A 24,982-nucleotide genomic window follows, 5' to 3' on the forward strand; every position below is an offset into this window, starting at 1 on the left:
CTTGGACTTAAGCAAAGGTCATCTGAGGGAGGAGGTGACAGAGAAGGGGAACAGAAGAGTTTCTTTCTGGATACAGCGTATCTACAGGGCGTGGAAAGGCCCCTCTAAAACCCACTGCCCACGAGCCAACTCTAACTCACAGCGACCCATAGGACAGGGTAGAACTGCCCCTGTGGGATTCTGAGACTGGAACTCTGCGGGAGTAGAAAGCCTCATCTTTCTCCGTCAGAGAAGCTGCTCATTTTGAACTGTTGGGTAGCAGCCTGATGCATACCCACTATGCCACCAAGCCCCCTCGAGATGCCCCAGTAAAGCCAACAGTCAGGGCACTGAAGGCGCTGCCAGGCCAGGGACTTAGTTAATGTGTCGGCAGCACCTTGGCACCTCCCTCCAGAGTCCTAGCCACAACTGAACAGGACACTAACCATGGCGCAGGGGAGCACCAGGCACATGCTCACACCACACCTGGCACACAGGGCTCCTGGCGCCTGGGAGGAAAAGGAGCCACAAGGACTCACAGAAAGAAAACAAAGACTTGGTGCAGAGGTTTCAAACCCCAAGCCAAACCCACTGCTACCAAGTCACTTCTGACTGTATGGCCCTAGAGAAGAGAGTGGAGCTGTCCCACGGGGTTTCCACGGCTGTGAGTCTTACAGAAGTATGGGTCAGAAACAGGGACCTTACAGTCTAACAGCCAAGCACAGAAACAGTGAGCCACCATGTCTTTTTCCCGTCATCCCTTGGCCACCACACACATACGTCCTACCCAGCAGCAGAGACCACGAAACCATCATCAGTGGCTGGACCTTTGCTCAGGCTGACACAGCTCTGGGGAGCTCGCACTCTCCCCTGAATGCCCACACTGTGCCAGTGAACTGGTTTGCTTTTTGTTTCTAAAAATGAGCCAACTCAAAAGCTTATGACTAAAAACAACTTAGAAGTAGCACAGCCCATCTCCTAACCACATGCTGTTCAGGAAGTCTCTGTGGATCAAAGCGTGATTTTAAAGTAATTTGGCAAAAAGACATCGTTGTCTTGTGCATAATCATTGGGGGGGGTGGGGGACGATGACACTGAGACCTCTTGGGGCAGAGCACCAGACACACACCACACTCAATCACACCTGCAAAGATCCCTTTGTGCCACATGAGGTCACCATCACATGTCCCAGCAATTAGGGTGTGGGCATCTTTGGGGGCATCTGACCAAACACCTGCTTTACCAGAGGTGCTGAGGACTCTACCAGCCAGAGGCATGGGAGGGTGGAACAGGAGGAGAGCTCACAGGGGACCTGGGCGTGAGGAGGACGGGAAAGCAGGTCTGTGGATGGGAGGGCAGCTGACGGGCCTGGCCCTCCCTGGGGGCACCAGAGCTCCACTAGGGAGGCCCATGTGTGAGGAGAAAGGAGGCTGGTGGTGCAGCAATTAAGCACTCAGCAGTTAACAGCCCCTCCCCAGAGAGAGCCCTGGCCGGTGCTTCCTTTAGATTACAGCCTCAGACACCCTGCAGGCATTCTACTCCACACAACAGGAGTCAGAATCCGGTACTAGGTTTGTCTGGTTGTTTTTTAGGGGGGCGTCTGGGAGGAGCTCTGGTGGTGGAGTGGTGATGAGCTGGGCTGCTAATCTCAAGGGTAGCAGTTCAAATCCACCAGCCACTCCAGGGAGAAAGGAGAGGTCTCAGTCCCACTCCGTCCTGTAGGGTCCCGAGTCAGGGTCAACTCGGTTTCTTTTGCTTTTTTTTTTTTTTGAGAAGCAAGGAGGGCCAGTCAGCACGCAGAGCATGTGGCTGAGGATGGAGGTTCCCACAGGCCAGAGGGAGCCTGGGCTTGTGCGGGGCAGAGAAGCTGAAGAGCAGCCTGCAAGGAGCTCACTCTCAACCATCTCAAGCCTAACCCAGCAGCCCCCATTCCACGTCCAGGCGGACAGAGAGTCCGCCGGCATCTCAACCTCAGGCTCCACTCGGCCCAGCCAGGCACGGCCTGTCTGCTCCCGCCCACTCCCTGGCAGGTCGGCGGTAGCCTGTTCTGTGGCCTCCTTGGCTGGCAAGCAGTCATGCGGCAGGGCCATCATGTTCAGCACAGGTGGGACCACTCATGGAACACGAGCCTGTGAGGGAAGCAGCTGCGCCCCTGGCCCCCACCCACCATCATAACCCCTCCTTCACAAACCCCATCTCAGAGAAGAAGAGAAAATGAAGCACGGCCTGGCCTGTTTCCCAAGCTACGGAGCTCTTGCCTGGAAACAGAATAGCACTACCCTCTGAGAGCCTTCCCTTCCAAGTGCCCTCCAGATGACCGGAGGGCGAGAGTGGGGCCGAGCCCAAGTCCTGCCCAACGCTCACCGGGGCAGGAGCCCCAGGGGCACATTGGATGCTGTGACCCACCATCCAGGGGTGGTAACTGGATGGAATGGAGTTTTGCTCAGTTGTTTCCAAAAAACAAAGGGGCGGGATGGAGAGGGGCTCTCACAGCTTCCTAGCCCCACCAAGCTTGGGTCCTGTGGGGGGTAGGGAGGGGTTCACCCAAGTGGCTAGCTGGAAGCCATCTGTGTACCCTCTCCTTTACAAATGGCCACCAGGGTTTTTGTACTTTTAACTCATACCGGCTTAGTCTGCTACAACTCACCTCAGTCAGGGTGGGGGGTGGGGGGTACAGACTCTTCTTGCAAGAAGCTGTATTTGAGGGAAACAAAAATGTTGATGGAGTCCATGGGCAGGGGAGGGATTCACAAGAACACGGTTCTCTCGTGCAAGTAACAGCAGAGAGAGGAGGAAATCCCATATCTTAGATAAGAATATTGTTAAAGTCACTGTGGACAGGTTCGGGGTAGCCCTTCCCAGAGGCCTTGTGGTCTCCTGCAGACCCCCTGTGCAATCTGAGACCACTGAGCACCTGGACTATGTATGTCAACCCGTTATATAGCTGAGGCTACATAACGGGGCTCCCAATCAGAGGACTTCGAGGGGCCGGGCCCCGCCACCGCTCAAGCCTGGGTGCGCGCGCAGGAGGCTGCCACACTCGGCAAAGACAGACAAGGAGGGCAGGAGCAGCCGACTGACCATGCGAGGGGCAGACTTCCGGGCAGGGAGTCCCAGCAGCGACACTTACCACATTCCAGAAGAGCGGGTTGAAGGCGATGGCTAGGACTGCAGCCACAAAGCTGGGGTCCCAGGGGTTCACGTAGCCCAGTAGCCAGGCCATAACGTAGAGGTCTGCCTGCAGGGACAGAGTCAGCATCAGTGGGAAGGCTGCCCAGCGCACTGCCCACCCGAGGGGGGGGGGCAGGTCCCCAGAACTCAGAAACAAAGTTGCCCTCTGGGAACAAGTGGAGGCTTGGGAACACCCAAGTCCAGTAAAGGCCACCACAGTGCAGTCTCATAAAACTGAAGATAAGAAGCTGAAACTTAATCATCTGTGTCGCCCTGTCGAAGGACACAGAGGGACAGTGGGCATGCATGCTAGACAAGGAGACCGGATCCAGCAGGCTGAGAGCAGTGTCACCAGACGTGGGGGCCGACACGTGGGCACAGTGTGAAGGGGTCATGCACACCAGGGCTGAGGGTGACAGGTCCCTGCGGAAACTCAAGTGTCTGGAGAGAAAGTTCGGTCTTGATGGCAAGAAGATAGACACAAAGCAATAGCAAGGTACATTCTATCACTATCCACTCTCTCCCAAACGTACAACGGGCAACACGTGGTGCTGACGAGGGCTGGGCAGTGGCCAGAGGAACTGTAAACAGGAGCTCCCCACACCCAGCAAAGCAACTCCCAGTGTCTGCCCACGTGTGTCAGGAGCCCGTGCAAACATGGCCGACAACACTGCTTGCAACAGAGAAGATGAGACGTCGTCAGAAATGACTGAGGTGACCATTAGTCGCAGAATGGAAGATCAAATGTGGCCTCTTCCCAAGGTAGTTAAACCACATTAAAATGAATGAACTAGATCCACAAGCATCAAGATACAGTTCTCAAACACACCACTGTCGAGTGAAGAAAGCAGGCGGACGAGTGCGTGGCGCACGTACATCAAAGTTTAGAGAACAACATACAATCGCCTGGTCCAAACCCACTGGGTCCGTTCCAGCTCCTGGCAACCCTGGAGAGGATGATCAAGACTAAATCTTTTTCACTTTTAAAAATCATTGTACTGGGGGCTCTTCCAACAATCCATCCATCCACTGTGTCAAGCACATCTGTACGTATGTTGCCATCATCCTTTTCAAAATGTTTTTTGTTTGAGCCCTTTGTATCAGCTCATTTTTCCTCCCTCTCCTACGCTCCTCATGAACCCTTGATAAATTATTATTATTTTCATATCTTACACTGTCCACTGTCTCCCTTGACCTATTTCTGTTGTTTGTCATGCTGGGGGGGAGGGCGTTATCTGTCGATCATTGCGATTGGTTCCCCTTCTTCCCCCTACCCTCATGGTATCGCTACTCCTATTCTTGTTCCTGGGGGGGTAAGACTTGATCTGTAAGGAGCAACAAGTTTCATCTTTCTCGCTTGGCTGATGTGCGGACCCACCAACTTTGCAGTGAGCAGCCAATACCTAACACACGGTGTCACCAAGGCCCCATAATGCATACTATAATGCTGAGTCTTCTTTCTACATGTGAACGACCAGCACTGAGATATACCAAGGGCATGACACCTGCTGCCTCGAGAAGGGTCCTAGTGGTGTAGCGGGTTAGGCACTTGGATACTAACTGAAAGGTCTGCAGTTCAAAACCGCCAGTCATGGAGAAAGATGAGGCTTTCTGCTCCCGGAAAGATATCATCTCAGAGACCCACGGGGGAAGTTCTAGTCTGTCCTGCAGGGGCTACTCAATAGTCCCTGGGATGACTCACTAGCAGGCAGTCTGGCTGCCTCTAGAGCAGGGCTGCTCCCTCGGCATAGCTAGCACCTCTGGTATCCGGTGCATTGTAGGATGGTGAGCAGCAGCAATGCCCCGTTACATAACCACAACAGCTCCAGGGATTGACAAATATCCCTGGGGAGGGGAGAGGAGGGGGGGGGCAACTTCCACTGGGAGCCACTGCTCAAGAGACAAGAATAACCGAAACATCCAAGATCAGGGCACTCTGAATGCTTGCATGAATCATCTCTAGACTTTTCTTGTTTTGTTTTGTTTTTTAATCATTTTATTGGGGGCTCATACAATGCTTATCACAATCGATAATACATACATCCATTGTGTCAAGCACATTTGCACATTTGTTGCCATCATCATTCTCAAAACATCTGCTTTCCACTTGAGTCCTTGGCATCAGGGACTCATTTTCCCCCCTCCCTCCCCTTTCCTCCCTCCCTCATAAATCTTTGACAATTTACAAGTCATTATTATTTGTCATATCTTACACTGTCCAACGTCTCCCTTCACTCACTTTTCTGTTGTTCATTTCCCAGGGAGGAGGTTATATGTAGATCTTTGTAATCGGTTCCCCCTTTCCACCCTACCTTCCCTCCACCTTCCCAGTATCGCCACTCTCACCACTGGACCTGAACAGTTCATCTGTCCTGGATTCCCTGTTTTCAGTTCCTATCTGTACCAATGCACATCCTCCAGTCCAACTGGATTTGTAAGGTAGAATTGGGATCATGATAGTTGGGGTGGACTTTTCTGTTTTTCACTTTAACAAGGGCTGGAGAGGCCTGAGCACTGAGCAGGTGGTGTCTCTCGATATAAGTCAAAGAGAAAGAGTTGGATTCTAAGTACAAGCCCATGGGGTTCTGGCTTCCCCAACGTGTCTCCTTTGGTGACCTGCAGGGTTTCATTTGTAATTAAAATACACTATTTCCCACAGTGCTCTGTTTCTCACTTTGGAGATGGGGTAGCTGGGTCACCCAGCTGGCAACTGCAGCAACTGGGGATGAAGTTGAGGGCTCTGCCCACACCTGGGTACACTCTTCCTCCTGGGCAGGGAGCTCAAGTTGACCAACTTTTGCCCTGTGTGTCTTCCTCAGCCTGCCCGTGTGGTCATCCAGACAGCACTGCTGGGTACACAGACTATTGTGGACATTCTTCACCATGGCCAGGCATGCTGCTCCCATGGTTGTCCCTTGGCCAGACATGCTCCTCTACTAGTTGTCCCTTGGATTTCTCAAGGGCAAAGACCAGAACCTTTCAATAGGCCCAAACTCACATTCCAGCAGATGGCCAAGTCTTAGAGGCCTAATGTGATGGATTGAATTGTGTCCTCCCTACCCAAAATGTGTACCAAAATCCTGACCCTCACACCAATAAATAGTGTGTGATTTGAAGCTGGGTTTTTTGGTCATATTAAATAGGTCATATCCAAGCAGGTGGGCTCTAAATCTTCTGAGTTATAGGAAGACCAGAATGGACAAAGAACAAATGTCAGGAGAGGCCACAGAAAGCGTAGACACACACACACACACACCCCTCCCTACAGGCAGCAACCTCCAATCTTAAATTTCTGGCCTCCTGAATTGTGCAAAAATTACTTTCTGTTCCTTGAAACCATCCACTTATGGTATTGTGCGAGAGCAGCCTAAGATGCTAAGACACCTGCCTCCTAAATGAGTGAATAAGCATACAAACCACAAAGGAACCAGGGAGCAAGTGGATGGCCAGGTGAGAATGATAACATTTGGCAAAGGAGGGCCCACCTGGGGAACAACAGGACGAACATTGACGAAGCAACGGAAACTCGCAGCCATCCCGTCAATTTTGACTCACAGCGGCCTTATGGGGTAGGCTAGAACTGTAACTCCTTATTGGGGTAGGAAGCCTCATCTTTCGCACAAGGAGCAAGTGGTAACCTGAAACTGCTGGCCTTGCAGTTAGCATCCCAGTGCATAACCACTGCACTACGAGTCTCTCTCAATGTACTGCCAGGATGCTACAAACCACTCTTGTCTTCTCGCTCCACATGTGTCTTTCCTGAGGGTACACCCCTGGCAGGGCACAGTGCCTCTGAATACCTTCTGCCACCAAGCTCTTCTCTTGGATCAGCAAACCCTTTCTTCAGGAAATCGTTAGGCTGTGACCATGACCCAAGTCATGAGAAAGGTAAAGTCACTCCAGAAGGTCAAGATCACTGGACACTGACCTCAGAAATAGGGTGCCCTGAGCCAGAGGGGAATACCAATACCTCCCAGCCACCTGGCCAGGCACAAATCTTCCAGATTCTGGGGATGAGCAGAGGACCATTTTACTTCTGTTCGAGAATTCACTCACTCCTCATTTATGGATATGGTTAGGTTCCAAAGACCAAGACTTTACGAGAAACTCCATGTTATTCTAAAAAGGAGGGGGACCAATCAGATCACAAAATGAAGGATGACTACACAACTGCCAACCCACCCAGCCAAGTTGGCAAGTAATCCTCATCATCATCACAGCCAGCCAGCACAGCAACCATTAGTTGTTAGAGGTTAATGGGCAAAATAGTTGGATAGTGGATTTTTCCCAACAGTAAATGTGAACTGTCGGATAACGAGATCACGGGTCAGTGAGGAGTTGCACATATTTACTAAGTACCTCTTGAATGAAGCCCAGGGAGCCCTGGTGGCAGCGTAGCTATGCCTTGGGCTGCATTCCAAAGGGCCAGCAGTTTGTACCACCAGCCACTACTCAGGAAAATGATGGGGCTTTCTACTCCCATAAACAGCTACAGGCTCAGAAACTCAGAGAGGCAGTTCTATGCTGTCCTATAGGTTCACTATGAGTCGCCATTGCCTCAATGGTAGTGAGTTTGCTTTTGGTTGTTTGCTTTTTTATAATGAAGCCCATTTACAATTGGGCCATGCTGGGACACAAGAGGAAGAAGGTGCTATGGGGAGGGAAAGATGTCCGAGGGACCAGGGAGTCCCAGCTCTGGTCTTCATTTAGTCACTCAGAGATCATCTTGCCTCACTGCTCCTGAACCTGCAGAATATTCCAGGTCTCTCCCCATTGCCCTACTCTCTCTCCCTCACACCCACCCCTGCCCCAAGCTACCACCACATCCCAATCATGGTACACTCAAACCCCAAAGTCAAAACCACTCCCCTCTCCTCTCACCCACCATGCACTCAGGAGCCCTGTCACTGTGTCCTGTCCATCCCACCATCTAGCTCACCGTATCCCTCCAGCCACACCCCTTAGAACATGGACCACCCTTGAGCCTACCCCGATGGTCCACTATACAAACCACTCCATCTGTCACCCATGACTTCCAACTGCTTGAGCTCATTTTATGCCGCACATCTCATACCCTCACCTCCAGACCTCACATGCACAGAGGGATCCAGCAGTGGTCAGCACTGGTCCACCTCTTACCTCCCATCCAATCCTCCCATCCGCTCACCCACACTGAACACCTCACCTTAGACCAGTGGTTCTCACCTTTCCTAATGCCATGACCCTTTAATACAGTTCATGTTGTGGTGACCCCCAACCACAAAGTTATTTTCATTGCTATCTCATAACTGTAATTTTGCTACTGTTATGAATCAGGTGACCCCTGTAAAGGGGTCATTCGACACCCCTCCCCAGAGGGGTCGCGACCCCCAGGTTGAGAACCACTGCCTTAGACCCTTTTCACAAAGGTTCCATTCATCTGAAATTCACTCAGTCTCTGGATTCTCTGCCAAAATCCTACTCATCCATTAGCGCCTGGCACAAACACCTCCACTACCTCCGTGGTGACCCCACTGTTCACCCCATTACAATTATTTGTACATCTGCCACACTCAGTTCTCCAATAAGTCCTCCAGACTAGGGGTCATTTTTTCTGCGTCTTTGTCTCTCTGAAAATAGTCACTTAATATGGCGCTGTAACCGTAATTCCTTATACAATTTATTATAATTCTGGACTCTGCCTGTGGCTATAATCCCATTTGGAGGGAGTTTTATGTCAGAAGATTAAGGTGGAGTTAACTCCTGACTTCAGAAGTGTAATGGTTGCACAATGGGCTGCAATTGCATAGTCAGCAGTTCGAAACCACCAGCAGCTCTACCAGGAGACAGACTGGGCTTTCTACTCCCTTAAACAGTGACGGAAACCAACAGGCGGCTGCTAACAGTCAGCATGGACTCTATGATAGTGAGTACTGGTTTTGGGTTCTTTTTTTCTGGTTAACTCCTGACCTTAATAGGAGGTATGAAACAAGACATACCACTTGTATATTTGGGGCATCTTTAAGACTACGTCAGAAAAAAATTTTTTTTAGAAAAAAGAATACGTCAGTGAAGGGTCTGACTTGAGACATATCCTTCGATTTCCCTAAGGGTATGGTCGGTTAAAGACAAACCACACCTCCATCAAAGCCTGTGCTTAGTATGGACAAGCCGTCTGAGTGACAGGAAAGCCTCACACAGGACCAGGTAGAAGAGCATCTCTAGCTGAAGTGGCTGCCAAGACCACAGGCATCAGAGGCTATGGCATGGAGGGACAGTGCCATGACTATGGAACTGTGCAGATGGCATGGAGGAACAACACCAGGACTATGGAACTGTGCAGACTGGTACAGAGGAGCAGCACCAGGACTATGAACTGTGCAGACTGGTACAGAGGAGCAGCACCAGGACTATGGAACTGTGCAGACTGGTACAGAGGAGCAGCACCAGGACTATGAACTGTGCAGACTGGTACAGAGGAGCAGCACCAGGACTATGGAACTGTGCAGACTGGTACAGAGGAGCAGCACCAGGACTATGAACTGTGCAGACTGGTACAGAGGAGCAGCACCAGGACTACGGAACTGTGCAGACTGGTACAGAGGAGCAGCACCAGGACTATGAACTGTGCAAATGGCATGGAGGAGCAGCACCAGGACTATGGAACTGTGGAGCAGAGTGATAAGCTAGTTGGCTTCCTGGAGGATGAAAAACTAAGGGCTAGACAGAGATTTGGCTGTTGGCTGGGCACAGGTTTTGCTGTGGATCAATGATTGGATCCTTCCTGTTTGCTGGTCCTGACATGTGGTCACTTCCCTAATTATCCCCCTTAACTGTGAGTATTGTCTGTGAGCTCTGTGTAGCCACTGCAATGAATTATCAAACCCAGCACAGAAACAAATAGGAGGAAGGGCTAGTGTCAGATTAGGTAAAGAAGGATGGAAGGTGAGGGCATGTCTGAGTCCTGCCTCGTGGCAATAGGAAAGCCAGGGGGTCAGATCTGTGTTCCTCCATGCTCCTTATTGCAATGGCCATCCACTGCCAGGCAGAGGCTGGATGTTGCTATTTGGCTCCTTCAGTAACTGAGAAGGCTCCAGCTATTCTCTCCTGGCACTCTGACATTTGGGGGTGAGCTGCCTCTGCAGTTGGAGAGCCCACAGCTCCCACCAGTTTCTGAGGATGCAGAGCAGGGCATCACTGTCCTCTCCCACCCCCACCCTGACTCTGTGCTGCACATCCATTTCTCTTGGGACCTTTCTGGTCGGGTCATCAGGACACGTTCCCAAGGCTGGCAGGGCAGGGAGGAGCAAGGCCAGTGAAGGCACCTGGAAAATCAGGGACTGGCCGGAAATCTGGGTGCAGAGCCAGAGGAGGTGTTTCAGGAGGAGGACAGGGTCTGGGGCCTCAGCTGATGCTAGGAGTCAGTGGCAGACAGGCACCCCATCCCTCCTGCAGGCACCATTCTCCCCACTCCTCCAGAAAGGCACCGTGAACCCAGACCCCCTCCAACATAGAACACACTACCATCGAACAGATTCTAATTCACAGTGACCAAACAAGACAGGGGAGAACAGACCTGGTGTGTTTCCAAAACTGTAACTCTTTTAAGGCATTAAGTAGAAAACCCAGTCTTTCTCCCAAGGAGCAGCTGGCGGTAGCAGCTGGTGTAGCAGCTGGACACCTAACCACTACCTTATCCTACATAGAGGAAGTCGAGCCCAGCAAGCATGCAGCCTGAAATGTCAAAGTCAGCTGTCGTTGGGTGGTGTCAGGTGGTTCTAACTCATATGCACAACAGAAGGACACACTGCCCAGTCCTGCATTATCTGGACAAGTATTCCTATGGTTGAGCTCATCATTGCAGCCGCTGTCTGTGCCATCCCATCTCGCTAAAAGCCTTCCTCTTTGTCACTGCCCCTTTACTTAACCAAGCATGATGCCCTTCGTCCTTCTCCAGGGACTGGTCTCCCCCGACGTGTCCAAAGTATGTAAGACCGAGTCTCACCATCCCTGCGTCAGAGGAGCACTCTGATGTACTTCACAAGGCAGATACGTTTGTCTTCGTAGCAGTCCACGGTACTTTCCAGTATTCTTCTCCAGCACCACACTTCAAACGTGTCGATTCTTTCTGAATCTTCCTTATTCAGTGGCCAACTCTCATAGGCATTACGAGGCCATTGAAATCACCGTGGCTTGAATCAGGCCGACCTTAGCCCTCAAAGTACTGGCCTTGCTGCTTTTCAATGTTCTAGAGGACTTGTGCAACAGAGCTACCTAATCCAACGGGTCTTTTGTCTTTTGATCTCTTGACTGCTGCTTCCCTGAGCGCTGATTGTGAATCCAAGCAGGACAAAATCCTTGATGCCAACCTTTTCTTCAAGTATCATGCTGTCCCTATTGGTCCAGTTGAGAGGATTTGAGTCATATGCAATCCATACTAAAGGCCACAATCCTTGACCTTCATCAGCAAGTGCTTCAAGATCTCACTGTCAGCAAGTAAGGTTGTATTAGCTGCATATGGCAGGTTGTTAATAAGCCTTCCTCCAATTCTGATGCAACATTCTTCTTCAAACAATCCAGCTTGTGTGATTATTTGCTCAGCATACAGAGTTCACAGTATGGTGAGATAATACATCCCTGATGCACACCTTTCCTAATTTTAAATCATGAACGATGCCCTTGTTCTGTTTGCACAACTGCCTCTTGACCCATGCACAAGTTCCTCGTGTGCACTGTGAACTGCTCTGGAACTCCCATTCTTCTCGAGGTTGTCCATAGTCTATCATGGTCCAGGCAAATATCTTTGCGTAGTCAATGAAGCACAAGTAGACAGCTTTCTGGCACTCTCTGCTTGCAGCTAAGATCCCTCTGATATCAGCAATGTTGTCCCTTGTTCCACAGTTTCTGAATCCGGCCTGAACCTCTGGCAGCTCCCTGTAATATACTGCTGAAACTTGTTGAATGATCGTGGGCAAAATTTCACTTGCATGTGATATCAATGACACTGTTTTGTAGTTTGAACATTCTGTTGGGTCACCTTTCTTTGGAATGGACACAGATATGGATCTTTCCCAGTCAGTTGGCCAAGTGTATCTTCCAAATTTCCTGGCATAGACGAGTGAGTACTTCCAGGGCTTCATCAGCTTGTTGAAACATTCCCATGGGAACTCCATCAATTACTAAAGCCTTGGTTTGGGCTAATGCTCTCAGTGCAGCTTGAACTTCTTCCTTGAGCACCATTGGTTCTTGCTCATAGGCTACCTCCTGAAATGGCAGAATGTTAACTAGTTCTTCTGGGTACAGTGACTGTGTATTCTTTCCATCTTCTTTAAATGCCTCCTTCATCACTCAATACTTTCCCCATAGAATCTCTCAAAACTGAACTGGAGGCTTGAATTTTGTCCTGAATTATTTCAGTTTAAGATGCTGAGCATGCTCTTCCTTTTTGGTTTTTGAACTCTCGGTCATTGCACATTTCATTATAAAATTTGGCTTTGTCTTCTTAAACTTCCCTTTGAAATTTTTTATTCAGCTCTCTGACTTCATCATTTCTTTCATTTGCTTTAGCTACTCTAAGATTAAAAGTAAACTTCAGGGGAGGGAGGGGAAAAAAAAAAAGAGGACCTGATGGAGAGGGCTTAAGTAGAGAGCAAATGCTTTGAAAATGATTAGGGCAAAGAATGTACGGACCTGCTTTATACAACTGATGTATGTATATGTGTGGATTGTGATAAGAGTTGTATGAGCCCCTAATAAAATGTAAAAAAAGAGAAAATAAATAAATATATTTTAAAAAATTTTTAAAGTACACTTCAGTCTTTTCTGACATCCACTTTGATCTTTTCTTTCCTGTCCTTTTTGCTTTCCTCATGAATTCTTGATGTGCTTCCATAGCTCATCAGATCTTCTGTCATTAGTGTTCAATGTGTCAAACCTGTTTTCGAGATGTTCTCGAAATTCAGGTGAAATGGACTCAAGGTCATACTTTGGCTCCTGTGGACTTGCAGCGTTCATTTTCTTCAATTTTAACCTGACCTTACATAAAAGCAATTGATGGTCTGTTCCACAGTCAGCCAGCCCCTGGTCCAGTTTGAGCTGCTGCTTTTGAGCTTCTCCATTGTCTTGTCCCACAGATGTAGGAAACACTGGAAGCTCTGCTGAAACCTGTTCACTGCTGGCATTTGAAATACCAGTGACATAGTTTCCAGCACCGCAACACGACAAACAGACAAGTGGTGAGCAACCTACAAAACAGGGCAAAATGTCCCTTTGGATTTTCCGAGACTATAAATCTTCACAGGAGTAGCATAGCGTCACCTTTCTCTCAAAGAGAAGTCGGTGGTTTTGAACTGCTGACCAGGCAGTTAGCAGCCCAACTATAAATCCATTATGCCCCCAGGGCTCCTTATGTATAGGACTGAAGACCCATAGTTAAGCCCATATGTTGTTGTTGCTAGGTGCCAAGTCACTTCCGACACATGGCAACCTTACGCACATGTGCCTATCCTGTGCCATCCTCACACTCGCTCCCATGTTTGAGCCCATTGCTGCAGCCGTGTTAATCCGTGTCATCAAGGGCCTTCCTCTTCGCTGCCTCTCTACTTTACCAGGCATGATGTCCTTCTCCAAAGATTGGTCTCTCCTTACATGTCCAAAGTATTTATTTAAAAAAAAAAAAACCAAACCCTCACTGTCATCAAGTCAATGCTGTTTCAGAGACGGGACCTGTTTATGGGAGTAGAGAGCTCAGTCTCTTCCTGAGGAGCTGCTGGAGGTTTCGAACTGCGGACTGCAGGCCAGCGTGTACCCACTCTACCACCAGAGCACCTCAAGGGAGAACTTCCCAACAGAAAGAAGCCTGTGCCGGCTGAAGGCTGTCTGCCTCAGGCCAGGGGGAAAGAATGCGTGCGGCTGCCTTGGGGGTAAAGAGAAAAGTGTTTGAGTCCTACTAGGATGTGAAGGGTTAACAGCAAAGATAACTCCTTCCCCTTCTGTCCCCACCTAGTTAGGGCTCACTGGGTGAAAATTAGCCCAGACTCCCTCCCCCCCAGGTTCCACTGCCCTCAGGTCAATATGGTCTCGGGAAGGAAGTATCTGATAACTGGGTCACCTTGAAAAGTGCACGGCTCTAAGCCCCAGCTGCCTGCAGAGCCAGCTCAGGGGGAAAGCATGACTAATATGGTTCAGGGTGGAATGCCAAGCAACAGGGGCCTTTGAGGCAGAAAAAAGGGAAAAACAAACTCGAGCGGCCCTATAGGACAGAGCAGGCCTGTGAGGTTCCCAGGCTGTGCCTGTGAGACTGCAATGGTTTCGTGGGAGTAACCGGCCTGGTTCAATCTGCCCACCTTGCAGAGCACAGCTCAACGTGTAACCATTAGGCCTTCAAGGCTCCTTTGAGGCTGAGAGAGGCCCTAACTCCAGATACCTTTGTGACCTTTCATTGCCCTCGGCGTCTCCTGAAACAGGACCAGCAGACAATACACTGGTCTGTCTGCCCTCTCCAGATCCCTCGTTCACATGGACCTAGGGAAGGGCTTCTCCCATCTGCATCCTGCCCCACACCCAAAATAACCTTTTCAGGGCAGTGACACAAGCAATGACATCCAGGCTTTCTGCACGTGGGTAACTGAGAGACCTGAAGCCCCTCAAGGTTCTCTCCTGCAGCGAGCTTCTCCTTATTTGGCTCACGAGAAGAGCAATCTACCGATGCAGGAGGAAACCTTAAGCTGAGCGGCAGGAAGAATGCACTGGGTCCATGTTGAGTGGGCTCAGCCAGTGAAACCTCACCAGCTGGCAAGGAGGTACACACAGCAACTCCACTCTGAGGGCCTTGAGGACACTGGACAGCAATGTTTTATTTTCAGGGAATGATTTGCAGCAGGTCAACAGCACTTTGGGTTCACGCCACATTGTGACATCTAGACAAACAGCAGGAGTCAAAGTCACATCGATCTCCAGTGGCCATTCCAGAGCAGGCACCTCAAAGGATAGGAGAGGCTGGGTGGGAGCTGTCCAGGAGGGGGAAGGACCTTGGACAGACAGGACCCATCACTACAAGGCCTGCCTCTGAAATCACAACCCTTGCTGCGGAGGCCAAAAGCCGTGCACATGCCCTTGGCATTGCCAGTTTACTCTGTCACTATTTACAGGGAACTTCTGACCAAATATAACAGGAATACAAAAATAACTGTGCTCATCTGTTTCTCCAAGAACCAAAACCGCACCATCTGGCAGGAGTGGAGGGAGGTGTTATACATTAGGGCAAAAACCCTGACCCCATTTTTCCCTACTGTGATCTGGAAGGACTGGCCCAGAGTAAGGAAGCAGATGCCACATCCTTTCCCACAGAGTGGGTGGTGGATTCCAACAACTAACCTTTTGGTTAGCAGTCGAGCATTTTAACCGCTGCACCACCAGGGATCCTCCTTAAAGCATCACCTTGTAACTAAGAAGCAGTACTACTGTGGCCATAGTGTAGCTGAGGGGCTAAATCAACTCGATGGCAACAGATTTGGGGTTTTGGAATGGGGCAAGTCACCTGGTCTTGGTTTCTTGTCTGTAAAATGCAGTGAAAAGGGTTCCTCACATGGGGCTGCCATGTGGGGTAAATGAGGTAATACAAGAACTAAGGCACAGAGTCTGATACACAGCAAACCTGTTAGCTGTTATTTCCAGTGATTAGGCATCGGGCTGTAACTGCAAGGTCACTAGTTCGAAACCACCAGCCACAGGGCTTTCTCTCTTGTAAAGTGTTACAGTCTCAGAAACTCATTGGCAATTCTGCCCTGTCCTAAACGGTTGCTATGAGTTGACTCGATGGCAGTGAATTTGTTTTGTTTTGTAACAACCAGATTGAGGTATCCTAATTAAAAAGTAGTAATGATAATAAGGCTAATACGTGAAATTAAAGCTGATAGAACAGAAAGGTGAAATGAACCCATAATTAGTTGGACATTTCAACCTTCCTCTCGATAACTTATAAGTGGGCAGAAAATCACTAAGGGTGTCAAGATGAGCTAACCACCACCATTATCCAAATTGACCTTCATTTATCACACTCGACACTAACAACGGGGACACCAGCACACCACCAGAACACAGGTCTTCTCAAGTACACATGGTACACTCACCAAGACAGACCACATTTGTTATGCAACAAACTTAAATTTAAAATAAAATCCTACGAAGTATTCAGAAGTACACTAGCAGTCAGTAACAGTAAGAACAGGCTCCTAAACTGGCCATGTGACTATCAAAGAGATAGTCTCAAAAGAAATGAAAAAGTAATTTGAACAGAATGAAAATGAAATATGGCAAAATATGGGGAACGTAATGAAAGCCGTGTGTCGAAGGGGTTTATTGCATTAAAATCTTGTGTTGGCCGGGAAGGCATGTGTCACATCAGTAATACAATCTTTAGCCCTTAAGAACCCAAAGATTTAAAAAAAAATGATTAGGGCAAAGAATGTACAGATGTGCTTTATATAACTGATGTATGTGTATGTATGGATTGTGATAAGATTTGTATGAGCCCCTAATAAAATGTTAAAAAAAGAACCCAAAGATAAAGATGGAATTAACCCCAAAGTAGGTATAAGAATATAATAGAGCAGAAATCCATCAGTCTGAAAACAGTAGAGAAGAAATCAAAAGCTGATTTTTAGAATAAATGAAACTGATACACCTGTTTGGTCCAAAGAAGAAAAAACAGCAACAGAAAACACAGGAATGAGTTTCCAATATCAGGAATGAAACGTCCCTGGTCAGTATAAAACCGTTAACATGCTCAACTGCTTACAGAAAGCTTGGAGGATCAAGTCCCCCCGAGGAACCTCAGAAGAAAGGCCTGGTGAACTACTTCTAAAAGAACCCGGAGCACAGTTCTACTCTGACCCAAAGGGGGTTACCAGGAGTCAGACTCGACATGATAGCAACAAAAATGTAGTACCATATATACTCATGTATAAGCCGAGTTTTTCAGCACAAAAAAGTGCTGAAAAACTGGGGTTCAGCTTATACACGGGTCAGTGGTACCCCAGAGAGGTGCAACATCTCGCTGGGGCCCCGAGGTAATGGGACGAACGCCCGTCATCTTGAGAACGATTGCCGTTTCTCCACTTCGAATGTTTGTTTACTCACATCTAACCAATCAGAGTCTCCCTAAGACGTGTATCTTTGAATAAGCCTTTTAAAGACCGTGTGCGAAGGATCTGGCATGAATGGATGTCATCTGGTCAAGCCCGACTAACAAAAGGAGGAAATCTCATGAAGCCAGACATAGAGTTAATAGCAAAGTGAGTTCAAGATGCATGGGAAGACATTCCAGAAGACATGGTGCGACGTGCCTTCCAGAAATGTAGTATTAGTAATGCTATGGATGGCAGTGAAGACCGCGCTTTGTATGAAAATGACAGCAGTGATGGCGATGACGGCGATCTCAGTGAGGACAGCGTCTATGATGACCTCACACCAGCTGAAGCTCTGCATTGGGATACGGATGATGATGAGGAATCCAGTTTTGAAGGATTTTAACTCTACATTTTAGCTTGGTTGTTGATTGAGTTCAGGGAATAGTACTCTTAAGGTATCATTGTTGATACCTTATTGTTTTTGTGGAACCTATTTTCCACTTACTATGCTGGTTTACTGTTAAATGACTTGTCCTTTATGGTTTTTATTTAAAATAAATATTTAAATACATTACTCCACTGATGTCTTAATTTTTAGTAATTTTATTTTCATTTGTTTTGATTACTGAAACTCACCAACAGCTTCTGCATTTTCCACCCTAGGCTTGTACTCAAGTCAATCAGTTTTTCTGGTTTCCCAGGTAATAATTAGGAACCTCGGCTTATACTCGGGTTTGCTTATATTCGAGTATATACGGTAGTTTGGGGGGGGTTTTTTAGTGAGTGTATCTTGATATTTTTTCAACTAACAACTTTATGCCTATTAATTGGACAACTTAGGTGATATAGGCACACATGAAAGACACAAACTACCAAAATCCATTTAAGAAGAAATCGTCCTGCATCTATTAGAGAAATTATAGTCATGTTAAAATCTCCCAGAAAACTTCAGACCCAGATGGTGTCTGTCCCTAAGTGAATTCTGCACCAAACATTTTAGGAAGAAATAATACCAATGCTACAGAAGTTCTTCTTTTTATGAGCCCAGCCTTACCTTAATAGTCACACAAAGACATTTCAAGAAAAGGACAAACAAATATTCCAAGTTCAGGGTCCCCAGAAGCCACCTTCAACTCTACCCTACTGGTCTCACATTCAGGGGCTCCCTCTACCCCATCGGGACAACAGCCTCAAGCTCAAGAATCCCTAACTAAACCCGCCCTGACTTCTGACCTGCAGGATCCACTACTTCCTCAGGCTTGATCATCTGCTGCAATGACTCCCAGAACTCCATGAAGGAATTCTAGTTACAATTTCAGCTGGATGAAAGCAAAAAACAACACAATAAAGAGACAAATAAGATGGGGTCTGGAAGGGTTCTCAACAGAGCTTCCAAGTCCCTAGAAGGGGACACCCCCTCCCACTAATACCGTCCTCCAACCAGGAAGCCCAGAGGCTCAAGTCTGTTAACAGGGCCTCACTGCATAGTGATCATACCTCCCCACCCCCACAGTCCCTGTGGTCAGATAACGAGGGCCCAGACCAGCACAGCCCTCAGTGTGATCTGGAGGGCTTAGATAACAAAAATAAAATCTCAATTACTTAGGAAATTCCAAGGGTTTTATAGTTTATCTTTCACACAATTACAATCACTGTGGGTAAAGTTAGATTCTTTATCCCATACGCACAAACAGCCATAGAATCTTCAAGCAGTACATCAGCAAATGGAACCCATCAATGTATGGATTACCTTTGCATGAACTTCTTGAAGCTCCTCTCAGATATTTAAAGGATATTATGTCACAATTGAGTAGGGGTTATCGTGGGCTCCTGGGCTGGTTCAGCACTGAAAAGCCAGAGGAGCAGGGCTCCAGAAAGTTCATAGACAAAATGAAATGGAAAGATAATGAAATGTGTCCATCATGTCCTTTGAGGATACTGCTACTGCCATTCTGACACCACGTATTTGACATCGTGTAAATCGGGAGTGTCAAACTGGCGGCCCCTCGAGGTAATTTTTTTGTGGCCCATGATGCTCTGAAATAAAATGTTAACGAGGGAATTGTGTGTATGGTATTGCCTCAATCTCTCCTAAGCACTATTTTCTTCATAAATTTTTTTTCTATTTTCATTTTATTTCAGAGCATCATGGACCACAAAAAATTACTTCAGGGGCTGCATGCGGCCAACGGGCCACCAGTTTGACACCCCTGGTGTAAATCAGAGAGCCAGCATTCTTCAAAGAAGGATTAGAAAGCAAAGCTGGAAACCCACATTCAAAAGTGTATAGATCTGCAATATCCTATTACTTGATCTCCCTTTTGACACAAATTGTTTCCGTTAAAAAAAAAAGGAAAGGAAAAATACACTAGGTAAAAAATTAAGCCCTTGGTGATTCCCCTCTGACCATAAACCAGGAGTGTGAACAGTCTTGCTATCATGTAGAGTGGATTCAAAAGTGGATGATTGCAGATATATATTCGGCTAAAATTTAACACCTTATCATTTGATATCCCTTTTGATCCATTTTACATTTGTCCTAGGTTTTTAATATTTTGTGCTTTCTTTTTGATTGAAGTTCTTTTGTTTTGTTATTGCTGTTGGTTTTGGGGTGTTTTTTGGAGAGGTGTATATTTTTCTGTATATGAAACTCTATTAGAGACAGTAACTGGATTAATGGTTTCTTGGGGGGTGTGGCAGGGGAGGTTGCGGAGAAATGGGGAGCCAATAATAAGTACAAGAAAGAAGAAAATGTATTGTAAGTGATGCTCGCACCACTCTTAATACAATTAAACTATTGAATTAGAACAGTATTACATGCCAATAAAATGTTTTTAATGTATAGACCTAAAAGGAAAATATGTAGAGAAAGAATAGCTTATTTTGTTATTCTTGTATAACGATACTTTTTGACTTACCCTCATACATTTGTTCTGGTGGATGATTGGTTTTTTATACTGTGTGTGAATGTGTTTCTTTTTAAGAAAAGACCTTTGGCAACAGAATGTGTAATTGTATCAGTGAGGACAGTAGTGGAAAAATCACAATGTTAGTCAGTGAAGGTCACCCTGACCTGTACCAGTCTCCCAGACCGGCATCCCCGCCCCTGCCGCCCTCCCCCCCAAGTCCGTAGCTCCCAAACTGCACAGCCCATTGGCACTAAGGGAAGGAGACGCAGCAGGAAATCCTCCTAACCCACCTAATTAACTTCCCTGCTCTAGTCTGAGCCAAGTACCTACCACATAGAGAAGACAGGCTCTGCCTCAGGGCAAAATGTGCAATGACTAGCTCTGAGCTGGATCTCTGTACATCCATCCATGTCCCCCTGCATGCTGTCCCTGTTGTTGATATGAGCCTACCTTGCCTGGACAGATTGACTATTCCATGAAACACTGGTGGCTAAGCCAGGCAGAGCCCAGGAGGGGTGTGGGGGGGAAGTGGGGGACCCTTCTTAGAATCCCTTTTCATTCGAGATTTACTGTAGCAGATATACATGATAAGCCCTCTGGCCCTGACCATATTAAGCCTGTAAACCAGTGGTTCTCAACCTTCCTAATGCCACGACCCTTTAATACAGTTCATGCTGTGGTGACCCCAAACCATAAAATTATTTTCTTTGCTACTTCATCACTGTCATTTTGCTACTGTGATGAATCAGACAATGCCTCTGAAAGGGTCATTCGATCCCCAAAAGGGTTGCCACCCACAGGTTGGGAAACACTGCTGTAAACGGAGAGATGTTGCATGTTCCTGGGCGCAGATGACCTGGGTTTTTTTTATGTTCACCTTGTGAAACTCTATCTACATGTACACGTTGGCTCTGTCATCAGAAGTCAATGACAAGCTACCTGCAATGGTGATAGAGTACACCTACTCTTTGCTATTAATTATCTTGCAAGCTAACATTTATATTTACAACTATAGTAAAAAGAATCTAATACTGTATCTACTTTGTACACTAATGACTTAGGTCTGACGGTAACAAGTGCCAAGGTATGAGGCACAAGTGATGCTGGCTCTGACGGTGAAGGAAAGGGTTATTTGGCACCTCAGCTTGGCTATGATTCGCAGTAGTTTGGCAGTTCAGTCATAATTTGGCAGTTACGTAGTGATGTAGTCATCCTCTGCTAGGGCCACCCCCCATAGCAACCTAGGCTTTGAAACAAAGATTAACAAAAAACGAGGGAGGGTGGTGTCTTTTCCTCAGCCATCCACTGCCCCTCACTGTCCTGTACTGTGTCAGGGTTGCCCACCTAGCCTTCTTTTGTCCCCTGAACACTGTGCTTATTAAGACTTTATGCTCCCTCTGCCGCGAGGGCTCTGACCCCAAGTGAGGTTTCTCACTCAGGTCACAGTGCCCTATCCACTGTAACCACTTACCTTGTGACTGCAAACCCACTTTCCTAAGCTCTCCTTTGGAATACTCCTAATCATTTATATTTCTCTCTCTCCCTCTGAGAACGTAAGCTCAGGGACATCCTGCCTGGTCCCAACACCAGGTCTTCAGGAATCAATGGCTGGGTCCCTGTAGGAATGAATGCGTCCGTGTAGTAGGGGCTGAATCAGCGGCTACTTTGAGCACGTCTCAAGGGTTTAGAGTGTAACTGAAGGAAAAGGAGAATGAAGAATCTAAAGAGGAAGTTTGGATCCACGGAGGGTACAGGAAGCTGGGGAAGGGGAGAGGGCAGCAACCAGAATTGGGAGAGACTCGGAAAAAGGTCAGCTCGGGCCAGCACCAGGTCCCAGCTCCGCAGCCCCCCTCCCATCCCTCCCATCCAACTAGGGCGTAGGACGGAAGGACACGCGTGCAATCGGCTCGGGGCTGCGGCGGGGAGGGCTGTTAGGACTCTTTTTAAAACCTCCGGTCCCGCCGAGCACACGCACCTAAGGGTGTCCTTCCACACCCTCCTCAGGAACACACACCCGCATCCGGGCTCCAGACGCACGCTCCGCTCCGAGCAACGCAGCCACAGCCCAGGACACCCGCACAAAGGCTCACCCAACCCGGCACACGCCTGCCGCCCCCCACCCCCCCACCACGCACGCGCAATGAGGCTCGGAGGGAGCCGGCTCGGAGGGAGCCGTCCCGGCGCCCCACGCACACAGACGCCGTCACGCACGCCCCCTCACCCCATCGCCAGGCCCCGCTCCGCCGCGTTGCCAGGTAACGTGGGCAGCCCGGCCTCCTGCGCTGGAGGCGGGCCCTCGGCCCCCGGCTTGAGCGGCTCGGGCGGCTCCGGCGGCCCCGAGGCGCCGCGCGGTCCGTCCGTACCTGCCTGAAATCCACCCCGCCGAGGCCTCCGCAGCAGTCGAGCCCGGCCGCGGGGCCGCTCATTGACCCGGCTCCGGCTCCCCTCGGTCGGAGGCCGCCTCGGGGGGACCGCGCGGGGCCTCGCGGAGCCTGCGGCCTCCCGAAGCCGGCCCCATGGCGCTGGGCTGCGCGCCCGCCCGGGCGCCTCCTCGGAGTCCCTCCGGCCGCCGCACCACCACCAGCCCCCAGCCTTGTGGGAAATGTAGTTCCCGGACCCGCGGCCGCTCCCGGGTTCGCGGCAGCTTCCGCGGAGCTGGGAACTACAAGTCCCAGGGCCGCCCGCTGCCCCCCGCGGGGTCCCTGCGCCGGCAGCCAGCCTGCCCGCCCGCCCGCCACTGACCTGCAGTCCGCTGCCCGCTGGCGCCCGCGCAACAGAGGCCGGAGGCGGCGGGCCGTAGATTTAAGTAGCTCCCAGGCAGCCCCCTGCGGGCTCGGACTTTGGCCCGAGCGGGGCCCCCTCCCCCTTTGAAAGTCGAAGTGCCGCGAGCGGTGGGAGTGTCACCTGAAGGCTGCTCCCCGCACCGACCGGGGCCTCTGACCCCCGACCCCCAGGACCTTTTCCTTCGCCGGGGACCCCTCCTCTGAAGCTGACCTCACTCATCCTCCCCCGCCACTCCAACTGGAGCGAGCTAGACGACACTGGACGCCTCTGGGTCTGGTCGGGGCCAGGAGACAAAATATAAATAATGGCAATTCTGATAAGCCCTGTGATGCAAAACACTGGTGCCCAGGTCGATGCCAGGGAAGGTCTGAGCACCCGGGAAGGTGCCCGTCATTCAAAGTGTGCGGAGGGCAGGAGCGCTGACTGTGAGAGGAAAGGAGTCCTGAGGAATTCAGGAATTGCAAGCCCGGTGGGGGTGGGGAAGCAGTCTGCTCCAGTGACGTTACTCCAGTAACGCTTGCGGTGATGACGGCGCTCCTCTTGATATGACCCAACTATTGAAGTGTAAGATGTGTGAGCTCTATGTCATTAAAACTTTTTCTTTATTTTTTTCAAGATTGGCAGCTTTGTGGAACAATTCACCCCTCTCTTAAGAGGGTGGCTGTGAGCCAGAATTTCATATCGGGGTTGTCAGTAGTACAGAATACTGAGCGATGAAAATAGTGACGGAGAGGAAAGGGGTGGCAGGAAAAGAGGTTTTTGTGTGGCTTTGTTTTCGTTTTAAATGGATAGGTTTTAAATGCCTCTAAAACTCCAAATACTGCCATCAGTCGATTCCGACTCATGTGGACCCTATAGGACAGAGTAGGGCAGCTGGCAGCCTTGAACTGCTGTCCTTGTCTTTAGCAGTCCAGCAAGTAACCCACTAAGTACCCCCTTGGCTGCTGGGTGTTACTTATATGCGGAAAAGAGAAAAACAGCACAGAGCCATTCCACAACACCAGCTGCTTTCTAATTTGGGGGGCCCACTTCACCTTAGCCTTCAGTACAATTATTTTATTTATATTTAAAAATCATTTTATTGGCGGCTCTTTCAGATATAATAATCCATAAATCAATTATATCAACATTTTTTTAAATCTTTTTATTGGGGCTCATAAGGCTCTTATCACAGTCTGTACATACATCAATTGAGCAAAGCACCCTTATACATTCGTTGCACTCATCATTCTCATAATTCACCTTCCACTTGGGTTCCTGGAATCAGCTCGGTTTCCCTTTTTTTCCCCTGTCCCCCTCCCTCCCCGATCCCACCCCTGGTCCCTTGATAGTTTATAAATAATTATTATATCTTATCTTACACTCCCCGGCATCTCCCCTCACCCGCCTCCCCATTGCCCATCTCCCAGAGAGGAGGTTACACATAGATCTTCGAGATCGGTTCTCCCTAACAATTATTGACGATAGATGCCCTCAGGTTGATTCTGACCCATCAAAATCCTGTATCTTGCAGAACAAAATGCTCTCCAGCACCTGAAGCATCCTTACAATTTTTGCTGTATCCAAGCCCATGGTTGCAGGCATCTGTATCCCTCTCTTTAAGGGATCTCCTTTTTCACGGGCCCTCCACTCTATGGATCACAATGCCCTTCTCCAGGGCCTGGTGTCTTCTATTAACATGTCCAAATTACATGAGATGAAATCTTGCAGTCCCTGACATCAACACACTGAAATCCCTGTCCTGTGTTGATTGCCTTACAGATAGCTCCAACCACCACACCCATAGAAGGGAGCCAGGGAGCCTGCAGGCCAACAGAGCCAAAAGGGCATGGCTCTGATGTACCTACTCGCTCTGTGACTGTGGTCAACTCTCCTTTGTCCTCAAAAGTAAAATAGGGGTGGAGGAGATGTTGGTCAAGCCAATCGTACAGGGACTGATCCTTGGGAAGTGTTTAATCAACCAAAGAAAGAAAACTCATTGCTCTCCAGTCAATGCTGACTCAGTGACCCCCTTGTGGATTTGAGGCTTTA

The 24,982-nt window shown here is 48.9% G+C and overlaps 1 protein-coding gene across 9 annotated transcripts in view; it reads right to left on the reverse strand.

Moving 5' to 3' along the window:
- PEMT (phosphatidylethanolamine N-methyltransferase) overlaps positions 1 to 23,377 on the reverse strand; it is a 90,760-nt gene extending 67,383 nt beyond the window's left edge. Inside the window, exons 1-2 of one of the 9 annotated variants that reach the window (XM_075560945.1) lie at positions 23,162 to 23,377; positions 3,110 to 3,217 (exon numbers count right to left, since the gene is read on the reverse strand). In XM_075560945.1, the coding sequence (XP_075417060.1) occupies positions 3,110 to 3,217; positions 23,162 to 23,170 (117 nt within the window). In that variant the 5' untranslated portion in view covers positions 23,171 to 23,377. The other 8 variants (XM_075560942.1, XM_075560943.1, XM_075560947.1 and 5 more) reach the window with 8 other exon arrangements.
- Between the last annotated feature and the right edge of the window lie 1,605 nt (positions 23,378 to 24,982).

This window comes from Tenrec ecaudatus, chromosome 10, assembly GCF_050624435.1.
Source record: "Tenrec ecaudatus isolate mTenEca1 chromosome 10, mTenEca1.hap1, whole genome shotgun sequence".
NCBI lineage: Eukaryota > Metazoa > Chordata > Mammalia > Afrosoricida > Tenrecidae > Tenrec > Tenrec ecaudatus.